This window comes from Rousettus aegyptiacus, unplaced genomic scaffold (genome assembly GCF_014176215.1).
Source record: "Rousettus aegyptiacus isolate mRouAeg1 unplaced genomic scaffold, mRouAeg1.p scaffold_m13_p_13, whole genome shotgun sequence".
NCBI lineage: Eukaryota > Metazoa > Chordata > Mammalia > Chiroptera > Pteropodidae > Rousettus > Rousettus aegyptiacus.
Window position 1 is genome coordinate 4,803,243 of NW_023416288.1, and position 20,959 is coordinate 4,824,201.

General features: G+C 36.4%; 2 protein-coding genes across 4 annotated transcripts in view; one reads left to right on the top strand and one right to left on the bottom strand.

Annotated features, from left to right (window-relative positions):
• CCDC146 (coiled-coil domain containing 146) overlaps positions 1-20,959 on the top strand; it is a 131,490-nt gene that overhangs the window by 25,482 nt on the left and 85,049 nt on the right. The window lies entirely within an intron of this gene.
• On the bottom strand, positions 12,794-18,060 carry FGL2 (fibrinogen like 2). The gene is made up of 2 exons (XM_016145947.2): positions 17,342-18,060; positions 12,794-15,725 (listed from the first exon to the last, which is right to left on the bottom strand). The coding sequence occupies exons 1-2, from the start codon at positions 17,952-17,954 to the stop codon at positions 15,019-15,021; spliced, it is 1,320 nt and encodes a 439-aa protein (XP_016001433.2). The 5' UTR covers positions 17,955-18,060; the 3' UTR covers positions 12,794-15,018.

A 20,959-nucleotide genomic window follows, 5' to 3' on the forward strand; every position in this document is an offset into this window, starting at 1 on the left:
TTAGAAAAATATCTTCAAGTTTCCTACATGTCGTAACATGTGACCAGATTTTCTTCCATTTTAAGGCTGAAAAAATATTCCATTAGATGTATATACTACATTTTGTTTATCCATTCATCCGTCGGTGGACACTTGGGTTACTTTCACTTCTTTGCTATTATTAGTAATGCTGCTATGAACATGGTGTTCACATACCTCTTTGAGATCCTACTTTCAATTCTTTTGAATGTATACCCAGAAGTGGAATTGCTATATCAGGTGATTTATGCATTTTGAAATTTTGTTTTTACTGACAAGGTGCTCTCCATAGAGGTTGCGATAATTTATGTTCCCACCAAATGAATGAATGTCTCTTTGCTCATACCAGCACTGTGTTCTAACTTTTTGATCTTTGTCACTCTGATAGGGGAAAAATATATATCATCCTAGTCTTTATTTATATTTTCTTAAAATGAGTGTAGAACTTCTTTTCATGTTTAAGATTATTTTAAAATATAGTATAATAATAGAAAATATGAGATATGGGAAGGCCAACAAATTAGAGATGGTTCCCATTGAAACAATAGTTTATTTCTCACAGTTCCTAAGAGAAAGTTCCCAAGTCACAGGGGGCAACATGGGGGAGCACTAGGTCAGTCAGGAGGCAGAGGGAGAGGGAGGAACTGTGGGCAAGAGCCTTTATTATGGTTTCCTTGTAAAGGAATGGGGGAAGCAGCGGAAGCAGGTTTAAGATTGGCTATTTTGAATAATTTCAGTGCATAGGAGATGTCTCTGGTGCCTGTCCCTGGGTGATCAGGGCAGATATGAGAAAGCCTGATGAAGGAGATGTTTGAGAGTGTAAACTCTGGATTAGTTGGTTCGTATTTGAAAAGTGTGCTCCAGGGAGGAGGACTCCTATTAATGTCAGGGGAGGGGGACCAAGAAGGAAGGACAGGAAGCCAATGCAAGGTGACTCAGGCATATTACCAGGTTGTCTAGAACAAGGTGTATCTAGCATAAGAATGTAGGGCAGATTTTAAGTATCAACTTTATAGAAGCTAGAAGCATGGTTAATACAAAGACCTATTTGTACTTCCTTTTTTGTGTGTGAATTCTCTTCATATCTTTTTTTCCATTTTTCTATTGTGTCATTTTTTTCTTATAGATTCAGAGAAACTCTTTATATGTTTAGAAAGTAGGCCTTTGTATAATATGCATTGCAAAAATCTTTCTCTCAGTTTGTTGGATTTCATTTGAGTGTGTTTTTTTCTCCATGTAGAAATTTATTTTTCTGTGTGCTTTTCTTTTACAGCTTTAAGATTTTGTGTTATACGTAACAAGATATTTGTTACTCTAAGATGATAAATTTGTTTCCTGTGTTTTCTCCTAGTACATTGGTAGTTTGAGTCATCACATTTTAACCTTTGTTCCATCGGCATGTCTGTTGGTGTAAGGGGAAACAGAAAGGAGATGCCAGCAATAAGCTTAGAACCTACTGCCAAGCCTGTTATCTTCTGAGGCAAAAGTTCTTTATGCATTCTCAGTGCATACATGCCTGGCTGGAGGCCAACAGGAATATCTGGGTGGTATCAGAGATATGACATAAGGGGGTATAAAAATTACTGGACAACAAGTAATTACTGGATCTCGGATTAAGAAGATTGGAATTTTGCTGTCTGTAAAGACTATATCTAAGAATGGACAGGTCCAAAGTATCTTAAATCTTAATAATTTGGAAAGAAAATTTCTGGTCAGGAGTGAGGAAGTGGATCAGTAAAAATAGGTCTTAGTTCTCGCTCTGCATGCACTAGCCATTCAGCCTTCAGCAAGTATCTAAGTTCTCTGAGCCTAACTTTACACTAATAGTACAATTCTCAGCTTACAATCCTTCAGGGGTACCTTACTGGCTGCCATGGTGGTTTTCACCCTCTTTTTAAAATACTTTTACCACTTTTTTTTTTCCAGTGGAAATCTCACACAGAAGCACACTATGTAAAACAGATTTGGTTGTGCTGGACAGTGAGATGAAGGATGCAGAGGCAAAGATCCCCTGTTCTCTCCCTTCACATCTACTGTCACCACCACCACCACTGCCCTAAGCCCCCTGAGGCACCTCTGCGGAAAGTCCATGCTCTGTACAGTAGTTTTTAGACTAAATAAAACTGAGCCCTCTCTCTCCAGTCTTGAAATACATCTCAGCACAGCCAAAAGAAAACACATATCTGTCTTCAGAAAGCCTTGGAAAACAATTTGACTATACTGAAGTTTCCTTTAGAATAGAAGCCCTCACGTCATGCCGAAAAACTTCCTAAAATTCCTTGTCACAGCAGGTGCTTCTCTCTCACACTCCCTTTTAAAAACTCCCCCAGAAACTTGTTTTCATGCCCCCAAGCTGTTTTTTCCCCCTCTGTATTTCCATCCATCTTCTTTATATCTTTGATCATTTTGTTATTTTGTAAAACAGTCTTCAGAGTTCTTTCCAGTTTTCCTTCACACTCAGAATCTTATCATCACCTCTCAGACCCAGGCACAGAAATGAGCAATCAACAGGTGGCAGATGCGGTTACAGCTACTTAGATTTGAATTTTTCTTGCCCTGTCATAAGTATTAAATGTCACCTCTTTGAATTTACAGTCGAATCCCTCTAGTTTAGTCTGGTCCACCATTCCTTTCTTCCTTCTGTTACTGTCACCTCCTACATACTCCATGCTCCGGCTAAACTAGATTTATTACTGTTTTCCTAACTAGTTCCTGATTTTCCAACCTGCTGATGGCTTTGCTCCTCCTATTCTCAGCCCAGAAATACTCTCCTCCACACTTGTGTACTTCACATTTCTACCTGTCTTTCAAGGAAAGCTCAGAGCCCACCATTTTCTTGAAGTATCCCACTTCCTGACTGTGTGATCACTTCTGTTTCTGTAATGTCCCTACATGTGCTTTTACTTGGTAGCTTTTAAAGCTACTTGATAGTATGGTATTTCTCTTAATATTCCTTGCAAACTTTTAGCTCACTCACTGTGGTGCATGTAGCCATGCTATTTTCAAAAAGAATGACGTACAAAGTACTTAGTAAAGCCCTCCATCAAAATAATCGCACTACCGAATCACTATTTTACAAGGCAAACTTAAAAAGGTGAAATTTCTTCCAAATTTCTGCATGTATTTTCCACATCAAGTCCACCTAAATTTTCAGATACTTGAATGTTTAATATTATAAATATACCACTGTAACCATCATGCATCTATATTAGTTTTATTATTTCTGGCTGAGCTCTCAAAGGGATAGCAATGGGAAAGCACTGACTTTCAAATATTTTTTTAAAACAAAGCCAAACCTTTTCCTTAAGTGAAATTGAAAGTAGAGCCCCAAGGTATAAAATAAAAGCAGAAACTGCTCAAGGTGAACAGTATTTCATGCATCATACATTCTCCTAGCTTTCTCCTTATTCATGAAATATGTCTTCAGAACTTTAGGGCTGCTGGGGACACCTGCTCCAGCAGTTTAGCATGATAAATACCAACACTATTCATCATAAAAGTATCAGTCTTCCTGTCCAGCTTTCATAACTACCCATGATATCAAAGCCTCTCTAGATTTCTAATCGTTGGCTCAATAAGATAAACACAAAAATTTTACTTGATATATGATAGAAGTAAAAAAATCACCTTCACCAACATCATTCATTTGTAAATTGTAATCACATTTTAAAAGAATTGTTTTATGTAACAAACGAAAATAAGAACTTTGGTGTTTACATGAGAAATCTTTCAGCTTCCAAAGAACTTGCAAAGTGTTTTGAACTTAAGGAGAATGTTTTCATCAGTGAATTCTGCCATGTAACCATGGAAGTAAAATAGTGTTTGGAGAGCATAGAAACTTGTTTGCCTTTTCTGCCAGAGTTGTTGTAAATTCTGATTTAGCTACAGGAAAATAATTTTTAATCAGTAGGTTAAGTAGGGACCTTAACACACTTGGAAAATATATTAATTTTTGAAATGTCTCCTGTCAACAGAATATTATGTAATTGTTTTGATAAAATACAAAAAGAGGTATTTTATTCTAAGCTAAGATTAAATTAGAATCATTTGCCACTTTATAGATTTACAAAGAAAGTTAGAGCAGGGGCGATGATAAGGTTTGTTATATGTGTACTTCACTATGCAATTACTATGGGTAATATATCATAGAAAATTAGCCCACTTAATGAGAAATACACCAAGAAAGTGAGGAAAGTTGAAAATGAATAACGATTCACATATGATAAATAGTTTGTAGATAACAGAGATTTGTTTGGGTTTTTTTCAGGGAAGAGTTTAGTGAGCATAAAACATTATCTCCCTAGTGCACTATTAATCACAGCAGCAATAACATTGCAAATGCCGTTAGGAAAGTGTCTAGCACATGGTTAGCACTCAGCAATTGACATCTGCTCATTATTAGTAATATTTAGATGTGAAAGTCTCTAAACAAAAATTAAAACAGTGTATGTAGATTAACTGAAAAAAAATGATACTAGCATTACTGAGTGGGAAATAAATGTAACCAACTAGTTTCATGCACCCTTTTTAAAATAAACTTTCACAACATAACCATAAATTATTTTCTTCTCATAGACGATGAAAGAATATCCGGTGATAGAAGCTCAACAAGTTTTCACATTCTATGTGATCCCAAATATTCTAAAAACTTGTATGAATTCTTTGTAATAGAGAAGCAGTTCATCTTAAACAGTGTCATTTTTAATTATTCGGAGGAAAATCTTGAATGCTAGAGGTTAAAATCAGATTTTGAGAGTTTAGAAAGTTATTTGGAAAATATCTTATTCAAGATACTTTGATAAACATACAGCACCATGCTATGCACATAGTAGGTAAGTGATAAATATTTGCCAGATTAAAATAATAAATATAAATGTAATAGTTATTTTAAAGGGCTCAGACAGAAAAAGCTGTCTATTTTTAAATATGATTTATTTATTTATTTATTTTGCTTTCAGAAGAAGAGCATGTATTCTCAGGGGTATAGTGTAGATACCTTTTGAAAATGGCTAGTAAAACAGTATGGATCTTTCTGACAGACTTGTGATGTCTGGAAACATCTGATCACAAGTTTAAGCTAGCTCATAGTCTTAATTTTGATTTACCCCTGGGATTTCAGGTAAGAAAAGATGCAGAGGCAGAATTGAATATGGGCATAGGGTCAGCAGGCTGCTGACCTGACAGAGAAGTTGTCCAGGAGTAAAAAGAGCAAATTAGAAGAAGCCACGCCATGGGGTTGTGAAGGAAAAGAGTAGTAAAGAAGGAACCATTCCCTTACGGTCAAGGTGGTGTAGTAGATAGCAACTGTGCTCACCGTCTCTCACAAGCACATCACTATTACAACTAAACTGCAGAACGCGTATCATTGGGAATTGCCTGAGGTCTTGCTGAACAGAAGTCCTGCAACTGGGGATGTATGAAAGAGGCCACCTCGAGACTGGAAGGAAGAGTAGAGATGTGAAACAGGCTGGTCCCACACCCATGGGTGGCAGTGGAGATTTTGGAGGGCTATCTCAGCTGAAGAGGTACCCCCAGGTGTGTGAGGTGTTTCAGCTTCACACTGGGCTCTCCAGCCCAGGGTTCCAGTGCCAGAAAAAGAAGTCCACACAACTTCTAGCTGTGAAAACCAGCTGAGATTATGACTGAGTGAGATGAAGGCTGAGGGAGTCCCAGACATTGCTCTCAAGGGACCTGTGCACAGTTATACACTGAAGGACTCACTCACTGTGAGCTCCAGCTGGGGCAACTGCTCAAAAGAAAGTGCCAGGGGCATATGGGGAGGAACTGAATTGTCTTGCTTCAGGGCGAGGGCTGGAGAGGCAACTTTCTCTCAGATAGAAGTACTGGCAGAATCCATTGTTCATTTTTGTTGAGCTCACCCCCCATGTGGAGTGCAGACATAGGCAGCTGCCAAATCTGAGTCTCTATCAAACTCACTTGCCCTTCCCTGGTGATTCTCTGAGACCTGACCCTAACCAACTTTCAGGCCCACCTAAGCTGCTTCCAGTGGATTTTCCTCACAAATGGACTGTCTTGGCTCATGCTGCCAACTTTTCTAAAATCCCTCAAAGGTTCACAAAACTCCAACAAGCAACAGCTGGCCTTGGTGTGCCCCATACTTCTTGCTGAGCAGTCCCAAACTTGACACTAGCAGCAGCTAGCCTCAGTTTGCAGCTTGGCTCTTGAGGTGACTCTAAGTCAAGCATGAGGTGGTGGCCATCTGCAGATTGCTTGGTTACTCTTGCCAGATGGCTCCAAGCAGGGCACAGTCTGTGGCTGAACTTGGACTGCAGCAGGGTCCCTCTTGAGAGACCCTGGGGCCAGCATGCCCATGCCCAGTGGCCAGCTTCGACTAGAGCTGGAGCACCAATAGGGCCTACATCTAAGGATAGCACATCCAAAGGGAACGCTGGGTATGCACCAGGGATCAACTAAAGCAAATCCTGCTTCACAGTGTCAGCCTCTCATCGGTCAGTCCTCACAAACAATCAGCTTAAGGGTCAGTCCCTCCCATTGACATGCAAACAGCAACCAAGTCTCAACTACAACAGGAGAGCACACACATCCCACACAAGGGGCATACCTAGAGCACCTCACTTAGGTGATAAGGGAAAACTGTGCCACTGGGCCCCACAGGACACTTACTATATAAAGCCACTCTACTAAGGCTGGGAGACTTAAGAACCCTACCTAATGCATAGAAACAAACACAAGGATACTGCCAAAATGAGGAGACAAAAAAATGTGTCCCAAATGAAAGAACAGAACAAAATTCCAGAAAAAGAACTAAACGAAATGGAGACAAACAATCTACCAGATGTAGAGTTCAAAACAGTGGTTATAGGATGATCAGTGAACTCGGGAAGAGGAAATGAACTTAGTGAGAATTTTAACAAAGAGATAGGAAACATAAAAAGAAATCAGTCAGAAATGATGAATACAAGAACCGAAATGAAGAATACATTACAGGAAGTTAACAGTAGATTACATGAGTCAGAGGATCAAATCAGCAATTTAGAAGATAAGGTATCAGACAACCCCATCAGAATAGCAATGAGAAAAAAGAATCCAAAAAAATGAGGATAGTTTAAGGGGTCTCTGGGACAACATCAAGCATACTACCAATATTTGTGTCGTAGGGGAACCAGTAGAAGAGAAAGAAAAAGGAATTGAGAACCTATTTGAAGAAATAATGACAGAAAACTTCCCTAACCTAGTGAAGGAAATAGACATACAAGTCCAGGAAGTGCAGAGTCCCAAGCAAGATTAAACCAAAGAGGCCCACACCAGGATACATCATCACTGAAATGTTAAAGGTTAAAGACAAAGTGAGAATCTTTAAAGCAGCAAGAGAAAAGAAGCAATTAGTTACCTACAATGAAGCTCCCATAAGACTGTCAGATAATTTCTAAACAGAAACTTTGCAGGCCAGAAGGGATTGGCATGAAATAATCAATTAAAAGCAAGGACATACAACCAAGATTACTCTACTCAACAAAGCTATCATTTAGAATCAGAGGGCAGATAAAGAGCTTACCAGACAAGAAAAACTAAAGGAATTTATTAACACCAAGCCAGTATCACAGGAAATGTTACAGGAACATCAAGGAGGAGGAAGAGGAGGGGGAGGAGAAAAAGATAAAAATTATGAATAATAAAATGGCAGTAACTACATTATATCAACTGTTACTTCAAATGAAAAATGTTTAAATGCTCCAATCCAAAGTTAGGGCAGCTGAATGGTTAAAGAAAACAAGATCCTTACATATGCGACCTACAAGAGACTCCCTTCAGATCAAAAGATACACACAGACTGAAAGTAAAGGGATGGAACAAGATATTTCATGAAAATGGAACTGGAAAAAAAAACTAGGGTAGCATTCCTTATACCAGACAAAATAGACTTTAGAAGAAATGCTATGACAAGAGAACCAGTAATCCCACTTTTGGATATTTATTCAAAGAAAGCCAAAACACTACTTTGAAGGGCCGTGTTAATCCATGTGTTCATTGCAGCATTATTTATAATAGCCAAGATATGGAGCCAACCTGGGAGCCCATCAGTGGATGAATGGATAAAGAAGAAGTAGTACATTTAGATAATAGAATATTAGCCATAAAAAGAATGTAAAAAAAGAGAATGAAATCTTACCATCTGCAACAACCTGGATGGACCTCAAGGGTATTATGCTGAGTGGTGTAAGTCTGGCAGAGAAAGATACATGCCACATGATTTCACTTACATGTGGAATCTAAAGAATGAAATAAGCAAACAAAACAGAAACAAACTCATAGATATAAGGAACATTTTGAAGATTGCCAGATGAGAGGGGGGTGAGGAATTGAAAAGAGGAAGGGATTAAGGGATTAAATCGGTAGTTACAAAATAGTCATGGGATATAAAGTACGGCAAAGGGAATATAGTCAATCATATTGTAATAACTATGTACAGTGTCAGATGGCTACTAGATTTATCAGGGTGATCACTTCGTAAGTTAAATAAATGTCTTACCACTATGTTGTACACCTGACACTAATATAATATTGTATGTCAACTATAATTGAAAAATTTTTATTTAAAAAAAAAAGGTACATTCAAGGAATAACAGCAGCATTAATAGTGTAGAACTTGTTTTAGGGGTTTTAAAGAAACTATCTAAAGTTCTATTTTATTTTAATCTATTTTATATAATATTGCTTAAAATATACTAGCTATTGACCATAGTGATTTTTGTTGTATTGACTTTTGACTACTTGTAAGAGCTGCATATCTATTTCATTTCAATGGGAAGGTTTCTTGTGTATTTTAGTGTATATGTTACAAATTGAATTTTTAGCACACATTTGTATCATATAAATACAAGTGTGTTTGTGTTTGCGTGTACCAAAAAGGGAATCTACCCATGTGAAGAGGACTGCACTCATTTCCTTCTGAGCTGCACTCAACATGAAGTGATCATTGCCAGTTCAATGTCAATATTTTGGAAGCTATTAGAAATGTAAGATTTAGTTTACCTCTAACTTGGATAACTTTTGGAAAATACTTGTGAATGGAACAGGTTTAAGATCATTAGTGTTTCTAAAATAAAGAGAAAAGGAGTAAAACTAGTCTCTGCTTAAGTAAAGGGTTATAATCATAGCAAACTCATACCCTAAATGACCTTACATGATTTCTCAAACTCGGGCATTACACTATTAACAAAGAACATTTTTGTCTGTGGCCTGGTTCATATTTCTTTTGCTATACACATATGCGCGCACGCACACACAAACACACACACACACACACAGTATCCTTCATGATAGTGTTTCGTCCTCACAAGGTGGTGTCTCCCTTCATTATGAAGTGACTGCCTAAGTCTAAAGCAGTGATTTTTAGAATACTATTGTGGAATATCATAATGGCTCTAAGGCATCTAGTAACTCAACAAAATAGTGGCTGGCAGAAAAAGAAAAAGCACATCCAAATCTAAAATAATCTAGAGAAAGTATCCGTTCCAGTGAGAATAAATCTCTGCCCTCTCCATAAAGAAGCAGCCCTGAGAGCTCTCAAATGACAGTTACAGGGTGCGTGGGTGGATGGGATGCAACTGTGATAGTTCTTACATATATCCTTCTGTGTAAGTCTTTGTTCCATATACATTATTTACTAGGTTATCTCATCTAGTCCCATGAATTCATTACCATCTATATTCTAGCAACTTTAAAATGTATTTCTGAACCTTAGATATCTTCCCTGAATATCCAAATGCCCTCCACATGAATGTCTTAGAGATATTTGAACTTAGAATATTCAACTGCAGATCCCCGCCCCCAAAACAGGCTCCCCTTTAGACTTCCCATCTCAGTTAACAGTAGCTCCATCCTTCTAAGTTGCTCAGGCTGAAATGATATAGTTTTTGGTTATACCTCTAGTCTTTCACTTCTGTCCACCCCTGATCTTTGATCAAAAAATTTCCTCAGCTTTACCTAAAGTTCCACTTCACTAGAACCACTGTAGTGCATGCTTCCATCATCTCTCTCTAAGATGAGATCATGTACCTCCTCCGATCAAAACCCTTATGTTTCTTATTTACTCAGAGTAAAAGGCAAATCCTTATCATGACTTACAAGGTCCAGATAATCTGGCAACCTCCAACCCCTCCCCTTGATTAACCCCAACTCCCCAACCTCTCTCTGATCTCACCTCCTAACCCCCCCACCCCATACTGTCTGCTTTCCTATTCTGGCCTCTTTGCTGAACCTACATCATGCCAAGCACATTTGCACCTTATGTTCTCTTTGCTTGGAACATACTTCTCCACATAATGCCTGGCTTGATCTCTCATATCTTAAGTCTTTGTTCAAATGTCACCTCCTCAGAGAGGCATCCCCAGACCACCTATAAAAAACAGCGCCCCTCCTGCAATACTCCTTATCTCCCTTACCCTGTTTGATTTTTTATGGCATTTATCATATACTGTTTGTTTATTCATCTCCTCTGATAAAATATAGATTCCACAAGTACATGGTTTTTGCATGTTTTGGTCACTAATCTTTGGCTCCCTACAAGACTGCCAGCATGTGATATACATTCAATAAATACTTTTTGAATGAATTATAGCTAAACCCACTCCAGCATTTCTAGCTCCATAAGTCTTTTAGTTCCAAGACATTTTTGGCTTCTTAACTTTAGTTAGCACAAGCTGCTGTTGAATCTAGGTATGTGTTAACTAATCAGACAAACTATTAGAACCAAACATATCTGCTCAAGGTAGCCTACTGAACTCAGAATTTCTGGTAAATATACTTACATCAATGAATCCAGTCACATATGAAATTCTGTTTTTTCTTCCTTAATCAAACAACATCAAAATCTGTCTCCACATGTATTCCCCAGTTTTCTGCTGATATAAATGAGCAAAGTTGTATAAAAGCTTCTCCTCTGATTTGACTTTATAATTGACATTAGGGCATGCCCAGATTACAGAGCTCGAGATGGTGAGGAGAAAGATGAAGAAACCTAAGAAGAATTAAGGTTGCTTTCTCAGGAGAAAAAGCAACAGTGTTTTCCAGCAAGAAGAGCCTTAAGGACCATTTAAAGGAGCAAGGGAGGCTCAGTCAAATTTGAGAATTTAGGGGCCTCTGAATTCTCCAAAAACACCTAATTTCCCTCCTTTCTATTCTTACTTCCTACTCTTCCTAATCAATAAACAAAAGAAATCTGGCAAAGCTATGATTTAGTAGACATTGCAACTTGGCAACACACAGAATGAAATTACAATTTGGATTCAGTTAACTTTGCTTGTTATCTCTGGGGAGAGGGAGGAGATTGGAATTGAAGGTGGTTTGTAATCTGTAATTTAAAAAATCGAAGCATTCATGGATTTTATATGATTAAAATTAATTTCAAAATTACAATTAGAAGGAAGTATGAAAAGTATCTTTCCTTTAGGAACTCAGGTAGAACAACGACTGTCTGCCCAGTACAGCCATACCCCTCTGCATGGCATGTACCCAGAGGCATGTTCCCAGAACCACTTTTAAAAGTTTGCCATTGTTAAGTACCCAGTCCTATAGTATACAGCTGATCCTGTCTTGCCATATTTTCCCCTGGCTATAATCACATCTCACCTGTATTTACCATCTCCCAAATCCTCAGATTTGACAGTACCCGTTCCTTCCCCAGTTGTAACTCTGGCTTCTTTCTTTAGACTACAGCCCTTCATCTATGGTAACATATTCATGAACCACTTTGAGTAGCAACACTTGTCTCAGATATCCTTTACAACCTAGACAAACAGATTGATCTCAGGGTAGAATCTAGACAATTGTCGAATGATATAATATATAATAAAGAATACATCAGACGGCATAGGACAAAAGAGGAGAGGTACCAACTCCTCATAATGTCATCAGAGAAAACTTCCCAGATGAGATAACTATTGAGATAGAACTTATGTATATTCTAGGTGCTTTACATATGTTCTCATTAAATCCTCTCAATAACTCAAACAGATTCTCTTGCTATGTCTATTTTATAATTGAAGGGACAAAAGAACAGTGGATTTAAGTAACTGCCCATGTTCACACAGCTTCCAAATGGTAGAGCTGACATTCAAACCTAGCAAGTGTAGCTCCTGAGTCCTTGCTGTTAATCATGGGTGAGAAGACAGAACTCAGCAGGGGTTGAAGATGGCATTCAGTCTAAACCAAGGGGACAGTATACACAAAGTAATGAAAATGTGAGAGAACGCGGTTTATTCAAGAAAACCAGGCATTCAGTATGTAGCAGGAGTGTGAATAGTGGTAGGAAAGGATAATGGAAGGGTAGGCAAAAACCAGTTCTTGAAGGGGCTTATTTGCTAGATTTTAACATATAGAAATGGGTTGTCGAAAGGTTTTAAGCAGAACAACAACATGATCAGAATAGTATATTTGAATAGTCCCTCTGGCAGTTATATGGAGAATAGATTGGAATAGATTGAAACTGGAGGCTCTGGTATTATTAGGAAGCATTTGCATTATTCTAAGATGAAGAGAGCTGAACCAGAGCAGCAAGATAAATGATGGAAAAAGAGATGGAGTTGAATTCAACAAAATGAAACTGAAACTTTTGTATTTCGAATGTATCAACAGTATTCGAATAGAGGAAAATAAGATAATGGTGATCCTGTGTTTTCTTCTGTCTTCCTATTAATGAAGTAGTACTCATTAAAGTCTTCAAAGAGCCAAAGATATTGTCTGGTTCAGTAAATATTATACAACTTTTTAGACAAGAGTAAATAGACAATTATTATTTCACAAATGATAATATTTAATGTTTCCACAGTGAAGAAATAAATAAATGTGAAGATTAAATCTTTGATTTTACAGGGTTTTTAAGACATGAAACAAACTTATTTATGCATAAAGGAAAATTAGAATTAGCCACGAATGAATCAGTTCCACTTGGAATTTCTAAGGACTCAGTTTTAGTCAATATTTTCAAAGAATAATAAAACTCAAAATAAAATCTTAATTAATATAACAAATATAGGCCATTGAAATGGAACCAAGACAAGACTCTGAAATAATATCCTTGTTAATAGTTAACCCATATTTATGAATATTGGCATATATTAGCAAATAGTTATCTTAAGGCAAAAAATTCTCTTATATATAGTCTATTTCCATCAAGGTGCTAAAAATTATAAAAATCTAAATTATATTTAATAATAAGTGACATAAAATGATTTTCCAAAAGGAATTTTTGTTACAGAATTTTTTATTAGAAAATGCCATAAAAGTATAATAGAATATAATATTTTAAGCCTTTAAAATAAGATAGAAGGATGAGCTTTTGAGTATTTACATGGATTAAAGAATTATATGCCAAATGCTTCTGAAATGATACCTAGTTCCCATTAAATCAGTGCACACTTACTATATGAGCTATTTTTCTTTAGAACTGTATTCTTTGAGAAGTCTTTTTTGATCACAGAAATTTACTTAAATTTATACATATATTAATAATTATATATGGTAAATTAAAATGCCCTTATCTGCAATACATACATTGTATAATAGCAAAGTATTTTTAGTCTTAAAAAAGAAAACAGGAGAGAGGAATAAAGAGTAGATCAATTGCAACATTTACATTTGGTATACTATTGGCTAGATATGCAGCCTTTGAAATCTACAATGATATTTTACATTTTAGACCTCGGTTAATTCTATTTGCATTTCTTTTTAACATTTGACCTCAGTTAATTCTATTTGCATTTCTTTTTATGATTCATATACAGTATGGTGTATAATTTAAAATTTTATTCTAGAGCATTTTTTAACATGCAGCAGAATACTGCTGTTCTCTGAAATGATCCCTTTTTACAATCATAAAATTTTATACATTGTTTCTTATAAACTTTTGCATTCCAGAATGAATTAATGAATTATAAAAGGTCCAGATACTTTCATTTGATTAAAAAAATAAACACCTATATATGAATCTTCAGAGAGTAAAATAAGCAATATACAGGTTAGGGTTAAAATATATAATATTTGAACTACTGTTTTATATATTTTAAAATTCATATGCTTTTCATAAATAGATTTATCTATTTGTTCTATAAAACAGCTTTAAAATTACTATTGCTTTGACCTTCAAAATTATAGCTTACAAATACATGCTTCATTCCCCATCCATACCAACCTCTCCAAAAAGAAGCTTACCAGTAGTCTCGCACAATAGTGAGCAATGTTAAATTAAAAAGTATTGGGCATACAGAGCAAAGGAAGATAATTTTTATGTTAAAGCAGTTTTCACCATTAAACATCAAAAGAGTCATAAACTGTGAATGAACTACCTTTAAACCATGGTCTTTATGGTTAAATTAATTTTCTGAATGCTTTTAGAAGTGACACTATGTTACCACATTTTTAAATATTTAAAATGATAAATATTTTACATTTCATGAATAGTACCTAAACAGGTTTAATTATTATATACATTTTCCTTTGCCTGGGAACTAAAATGCTATAAGGTCTTCCTGGACCAAAGTAAATGCCATAAATTGAATAAGTTTTATCTCAGAATAAGGATTGGGGTATTTAGAGACGAATTAATACTCAAATAACTATTTGTCACCCAAAGATGTATTTAAATCACAGCCAAAATACAAATTACTTGTGTAAAATCTAGTCTGCTGAATAAACAATTATTTTTTAAGTTATAGCAAGTAATACAATAATAGAAACTTTTCAATTAATAGAAATTGAGATAATTATAAAGCTAATATGTAATTCTCAATAGTTCCAACTGCTTGCAAGTGTTCATTTGGATAACAGCAAAACAGCAACAAAGAACTCCTTTAAAATGTATATTTTTCAGTTTTATTTCAAATGTTATGTAGCATAAGAACTCTTGCTCAGAGATAAATTTTTAACCATGGAAAAGTAGTACAAAATATATTCCAAAGTACTGAAGGAATTAATTGTTCTATTAGGTAATAATTACTCAGAGGAATGAACATTAGTGATTTATGGCTTAAAGTGCTTGGGTCTGATCATCATTTTGGCCTGTTTGAGGGAGGACTTGTAGCCACCAGGATGTGCCTCACTCACACCAGGCCAGGTGCCCCAGAAAATTCCATTACGGATACCTCTGTATTTTTGGTGATAATATTTGCCATTTAAGTTTGCAGAAAGACATGCATCAAACCACCAACCCGAACTATAGTAGAGGCCACAGTTCCCAGAAGGATATCGGTCATTGTCTCTATCTGGGGTGGTGAAAAACTTCATATCATGGTTGTAGTGTTTACTGAAACGTAAGGCATCTCCAGCTGTGCCATTATAGTTACCAATGTGTAAACGGTATCTGAGAAACTCATTGGCTACATAAAACTGATCATACAAGGCATAGAGTTTGACACCATTAAAGTCTTCAAGATCTATTCTTAGAATCATTTCCTTACTTTTGGTCAGAAGATGAATTTTATCATTCCCCAGCCAAAATTCTCTTCTGAGGTTTCCAAAGCCTACTTTGTAGTCTTTCCACGTTTTGGTGAAGTTGGTGCTTCCATCGAGACGTGCCTGCAGCACCGTCCAGCCTCCCCCCATGGTCTCCATGTCACAGTAAACTTCAAAGCTACTATTTTTGGGATCTGGTGTAACTCTGTAGGTCTCACTGCTTCTTTTGCCTATTATGTAGTACTCAGAGCAATCTTGATATATTAGATGTTGAACTGAAGGGGGAGAAAAGAAAGCATTGGATTTTGTTAATAAAAACTATATATCTAAAGAATTCTTTGCAGGTACAAAAGCAGTATGACAATTCCTTCAATGATGACAATGACACCTTGTTCTGCTAAACTTACTTGAACCTATTTAGCAAATGCTAGTTAAGGCCTCAGAACAAGAACTTGGTGTTACAAAGCAGACAAGTCTCTCCAACATACTCTTGGTTGATAATAATATTGACAACATCGACAACAAACAACAAGAAGAAGAAATGAAAATAATAGTTTTAGTAATTTAGCAATATTTAATGAGGGTTCTCCATGTGTTCTAGGCATTCTGCCAAAGGCTGATAATATTTTCACACTTAATCTGCACATGAACTTTATGATGTAGATATTATTGCCAATTTCCTGATGATAATATTTAAGTTTAAAGAGGATCAGTGGCTTGCCCAAGTTCATGGAAGCATGAAATGGCAGAGCTAGGACTCAGATCTGACTGGCTGCAAAGCTTGTTCTTATACGCACTTCATCCCTTGGATCCTGAAAGTCTGATGATTTCAACTCTCCTATTCTATGTATACAGACAAACATAGGCTTATATTTCCTTTCGTCTAAAGGAGCTAGTCTCCACTGTCAAAAAATTTTATCGTATATGTTCCAATTCTAATACACAGCATCAATCGTACATTCATTTATTTTCCTTGATTGACAACTAAATCAAGAAACTCAAGTAAAAAGAACTTTGTTTTCAATAATGTACTAATATTCTCATTTTGAATTTAATATCCAGGAAAGCATTTAGCGAGATTTCACATGTTTGGTTTCTAGAAAAAAAAAAAAAATGACAGGTGATTGTGTTCAGGATAAAAATCAGCTAATGTGGTTCTGTAGGAATCAAATATAGATAATTGAATTCTAGTTTAAGGTAAAAGAGAGAACAAAATGTTTGAATTCTAGTTTAAGGTAAAAGAGAGAACAAAATAAAAATGTATTCCTTCACTTAGGGGCAGGCCAAAGCTCCCCTTAAAATGTTTTTGTGCCACTAGGTCCCAAAGCAAAAAGTTTTGCATATACGTGAAACCATATAACTGCTTTTATTCCACCTATAAAATCTCCCATTTTCACTAGATGTTTGGGATTATGAACTGCAGACTACTTGCTAAAATCTTTCGAAGATCTCTTGTTGCCACATGAGAAGGAACAGTCAGCAGACCACAAGAAACTGATTTTCAATAAACAGAGCACAACCACAAACACTGCTTTATCTCCATTGTTTTTGAACACTTCAGTGAAGAGATAAGTTAAATGTACTAAAACATTAAAAAATTCTTTCTCTCTGCTTCTGTTTGTATGTAGCTCTGGCATCAGCAAAGATCTTTGAAGTTGAAAGTGCTTTCTAATGGATACAGAACTAATTATGATTTTTGTAATTAGGGTTCTATATCATGTCTGTGGTCACATTTACAAAGATATTAGTTTTCCCTGTGCTGCCTTGATGAATAAAAGGCTGAATTTATTTAATCTATTATTTAACTTATTTTCTCAGGTTAATGTTTATAGATATTGTCTAGCTATACAACATTCATGAATAAGTGATAAGAAAATGTTATTATACATACCTGGACGTGATTGTGTTTGTTGACTGGGACACTCAGATGAACATTTGCCATCCAAACTGTTGACAACAAATGTTAGATTTGCCACTTTGTTATCAACATAATTTTCTATGTTGTTCATATTTACAAGATTCAGCTTCTCCAGGCGACCCTGCAGCATATCAATCTCCTCCTTTGCATTCTTTAGGTCAGAGGACAGCTTGTTAACCTCTCCTTCTAATTCAGTAACTCTGTTGTCATCAGCCACCCCCAGGGCTCCTGTGCCAGGTGAAAACAGTCCATTTCTGCTCTGGTCTCGGTTGTCATCAGCCTGAAGTTTGCAATCTTGGCAACATTTTTTCAGACTATTTACAATTTCCTTTAGGTTCTGAACTTCTTTGAACACCTCCTCAATCCTACCGAACTGCTTCGGGAGCTGAATAGCCAGTGGGGGCAGGTTCACATGATAGGGGCATTCGCCTCCCTCTTCGCATTTCCCTCTGCTCTCGAGTCTTACTGGGCAGGCGTCCTTGGCTGTTTCATCTTTAATCTCTTCTGTTTCATTGTTTGCTGCAACCAAAAAACCATAAGCAGCAAGGACAGCTGAGCTTAGCCAGCAGCAGGTCGCTAGCTTCATCTTTGCTGTGGTGCTTGCCCCAGTAGGGAAGTGTGCAGGGCTGAAGCTGTTTTAATAGCGGCAGCTGCCTGCCTGAGTCAGGCTTTCTGTCTTCTCAGAAAAGGGCGGGAGCACTTGCATCATAAGTTTCAGAAACTCAGAGAAGAGGAGATTGTCCTCATCAAACAGTTTACCAAAAACTGTTACTTATTCTCCAACCAAATTATACTGCTCAGAATTACAATTAATTAATCAGATGCACATACTGAACAAGTTTCACTTTCACCTTTTATTTTGTAAAGCAGAAGAAACATCCTGGACTTCAAAATAACTATGCTTGAAAAAAATCCTTTAGTTGTACTTAACTCCACTTCAAAAAAATAAAGCTTTCTAAAGATAAAAATTAAATGCTAGTTATCCAGACTGTGTGAAGAACAGAAATGTTACAAAAATGGAAATGGTCTTTGGGTGGGTGGGGGGGCATTGAGGATCCTGTATTTTCTTCATTTTGGACATTCAGTGAAATCTTAAGCACTTAAAAATACTTTTTTTTAAAACATAACAAAGTGCAGCTTTCTGGTTCATGCCATCGACTATTTAAAAAGGGGAAAGAAAACTAGTGGGGGTGGGGGGGAAGGGCTGCTTTGTTTAGACCATAACATGGTATAGTAGAAATGACTAAAACAATTAAATTAAACAATTAAAATATCATTGTTTTTCATCAAAACCAGCAGTCTTCTCCTTTGACCCTCACCATTTTTGTGATTATACTGTCATCTTCCACAGCTGCGCAAGTGTAAATCTTTGACCTATTCCTGGCTCTGTTCTTATTCTTCTTGTCTCTAAGCATCTTTGTCTTCCCCTGCACTGGCAGCCCTGATAGCCCTGCCTCTGTGTGTTCTGCCTCTATAGTAGGTCACTCTATCTGGTCTTTGTGCCTCTGGGTGTATCACTACCTTAACCAAAATATGCTAGCACTCATGACTTTTTCTCGGTTTCAAAATTTTTCAGGTTTAACACGTCTCTCCTCAGAGACTGAGAACAGGAAAGGGGAACAGCTTCATTTGGAGAAACCATCTCCTCTTAATTTATTTTGCATAGTGGCATCTCATATAAGAGCTCATAATAAAATAAGGATTTTATTGCTTTAGAAATAATTTCAAAATGGCCGACATAGATAAAAATCCAAATTCTATATTGTATTATTTAAGGTACTCTGTAATCTATCTCATATTTATTTCTTTAACCTGATTTCTTATGACTTTCCTCCTATAGACCCCCTTTATTCCAGCCAAACTGTCCTATTCTTTTTCTCTAAATGTGTCAGGCTACTATACACTTCTACAATTGTATTTACTCCTGAATACTCAAGAGACCTGGATTCTGCCCCTGGATCTACCTTACTGGATAGATAGATCATTTACTTTACTGAGCCTTGGTTCTTGTAACTGTGAAGCAGGAATTTAGCTATCCTTCCCTCATACACGAATAATAGTTATAAAAACTTTGAGTTGAGTGTTTTAGGAAAAATATGAGTGTATTCAAAAAAAATTTGTCAAACATATTCTACACACCCTATCCCTCATTTTCCTCCATCTTCTTCTAGCTTCTTTTAAATTAAGTTGTTTTTCTCTTCATTCTATTCCATGTATTCAAACCAATTTGAGAAAAAAAATTTAACTTTATAACTAAAAATATCTATTTAATCTCCTAATTTCTTTTCTTTCTCCTTACCTGCTTTCAAGCTGTGACACTACCCTGTTGCAAGGAGGATACAGATAATATATTAAAATATTTTATAAAGTAGAAATATGTAGTAATAATGTTTATTATTTTTAAATAATAAATTATTAAATGCCCTTGGCTGGCTAGGATATAAGTACATATACTTAGCCAATCAAATATTTATTAAGGATCTTCTGTGTACTTGGCCCTTTGTTAGTGTATAGGAAGTGATATCATGGCCTTATTCATTTGTTTATTCATTCATCCATCCATTCATCATATATTAACTGAGCACCCTCTACATGCAAGACACTATTCCAGGCACTTAGGCTACACTAGTGAACAAATAAGACATAAATCCCTTTTTCCTTCTTGGGAAGGAGTATTGAAGACCTTATATTTTCTTTATATGGGATTTTCAAGTAAATTATAAACACTTAAAAATTTCTAAATCTATTAAAAATACAGCTTTATGACTCTTGCAATGGGTTTTATTTCATCTGTTTGTATCATCTATTTGCTTTCCTAGCACAGCTGCTGATTCTTAGGCCCAGAATACCCCATTTAGCCAAGGGCCAGTGACACCATTCCACCTAAAAAGCTTGGATGTGCTCTGAGAACTGGCCTTTGTCCCTTCAGGATCCATTAAAAAGTTTCCCAAATAAAAGCAGAGAACTGCTTCATTAATCAGTTTTATTAACACTTCTAGGGGATCTGCTGGGTTCTCAATTTTAAAAATCATTGGCCACTTACTACAGGCAGACAGTAAGTGACTACCACATGAAAGAGGCTCAGCCTGCCTCATGGGTTTATAAACCAGAGGGCCGAAGAGTGTTGTGCTGCAATTATGCAAGCAGCTTTCACAAATACTATCTCACTACATCCTCTCGCCTGTATAATTACTATCTGCACTTGCAAAGATAGGGCTCAAAACAATAAATGTCTTGCCTGTGATTTTACAGTTTTTAAGAGACAGAGTTGGAATTCGAACCTGGATCTGACTCCAAAGTTCATGTTTTTTCTCCTATGCCACACTGCCACGTAAAAGGAAAGATAATACTGGAAAAGCATATTGGTACCATGTTGTGGAGAACCTGGTGTTTAATCACTGCTTTGGTCAGTGGGAAGCCACTGAAGTTTCTTAGCAAAGGAATAATAAAGTTAGTTAAGCAGTTCAGAGAAATTAATCTATCAATGTAATGCTAGATGTATTCAAAAGGGAAAGATTAAGTAAAGAGAACAGTTTAGAAGCCACTTAAATAGTCCAAGCCATTGTTTCCCAAAGTATGCTTTCCGCAACA

Bases quoted from the DNA above. Each gene is read 5' to 3' on its own strand.
- FGL2 (XM_016145947.2), bottom strand. From the start codon at position 17,954: ATGAAGCTAGCGACCTGCTGCTGGCTAAGCTCAGCTGTCCTTGCTGCT. The intron at 15,726-17,341 runs GTATGTATAATA...CTCCCCCTTCAG, and splicing joins ACAAACACAATCACGTCCAG to TTCAACATCTAATATATCAA.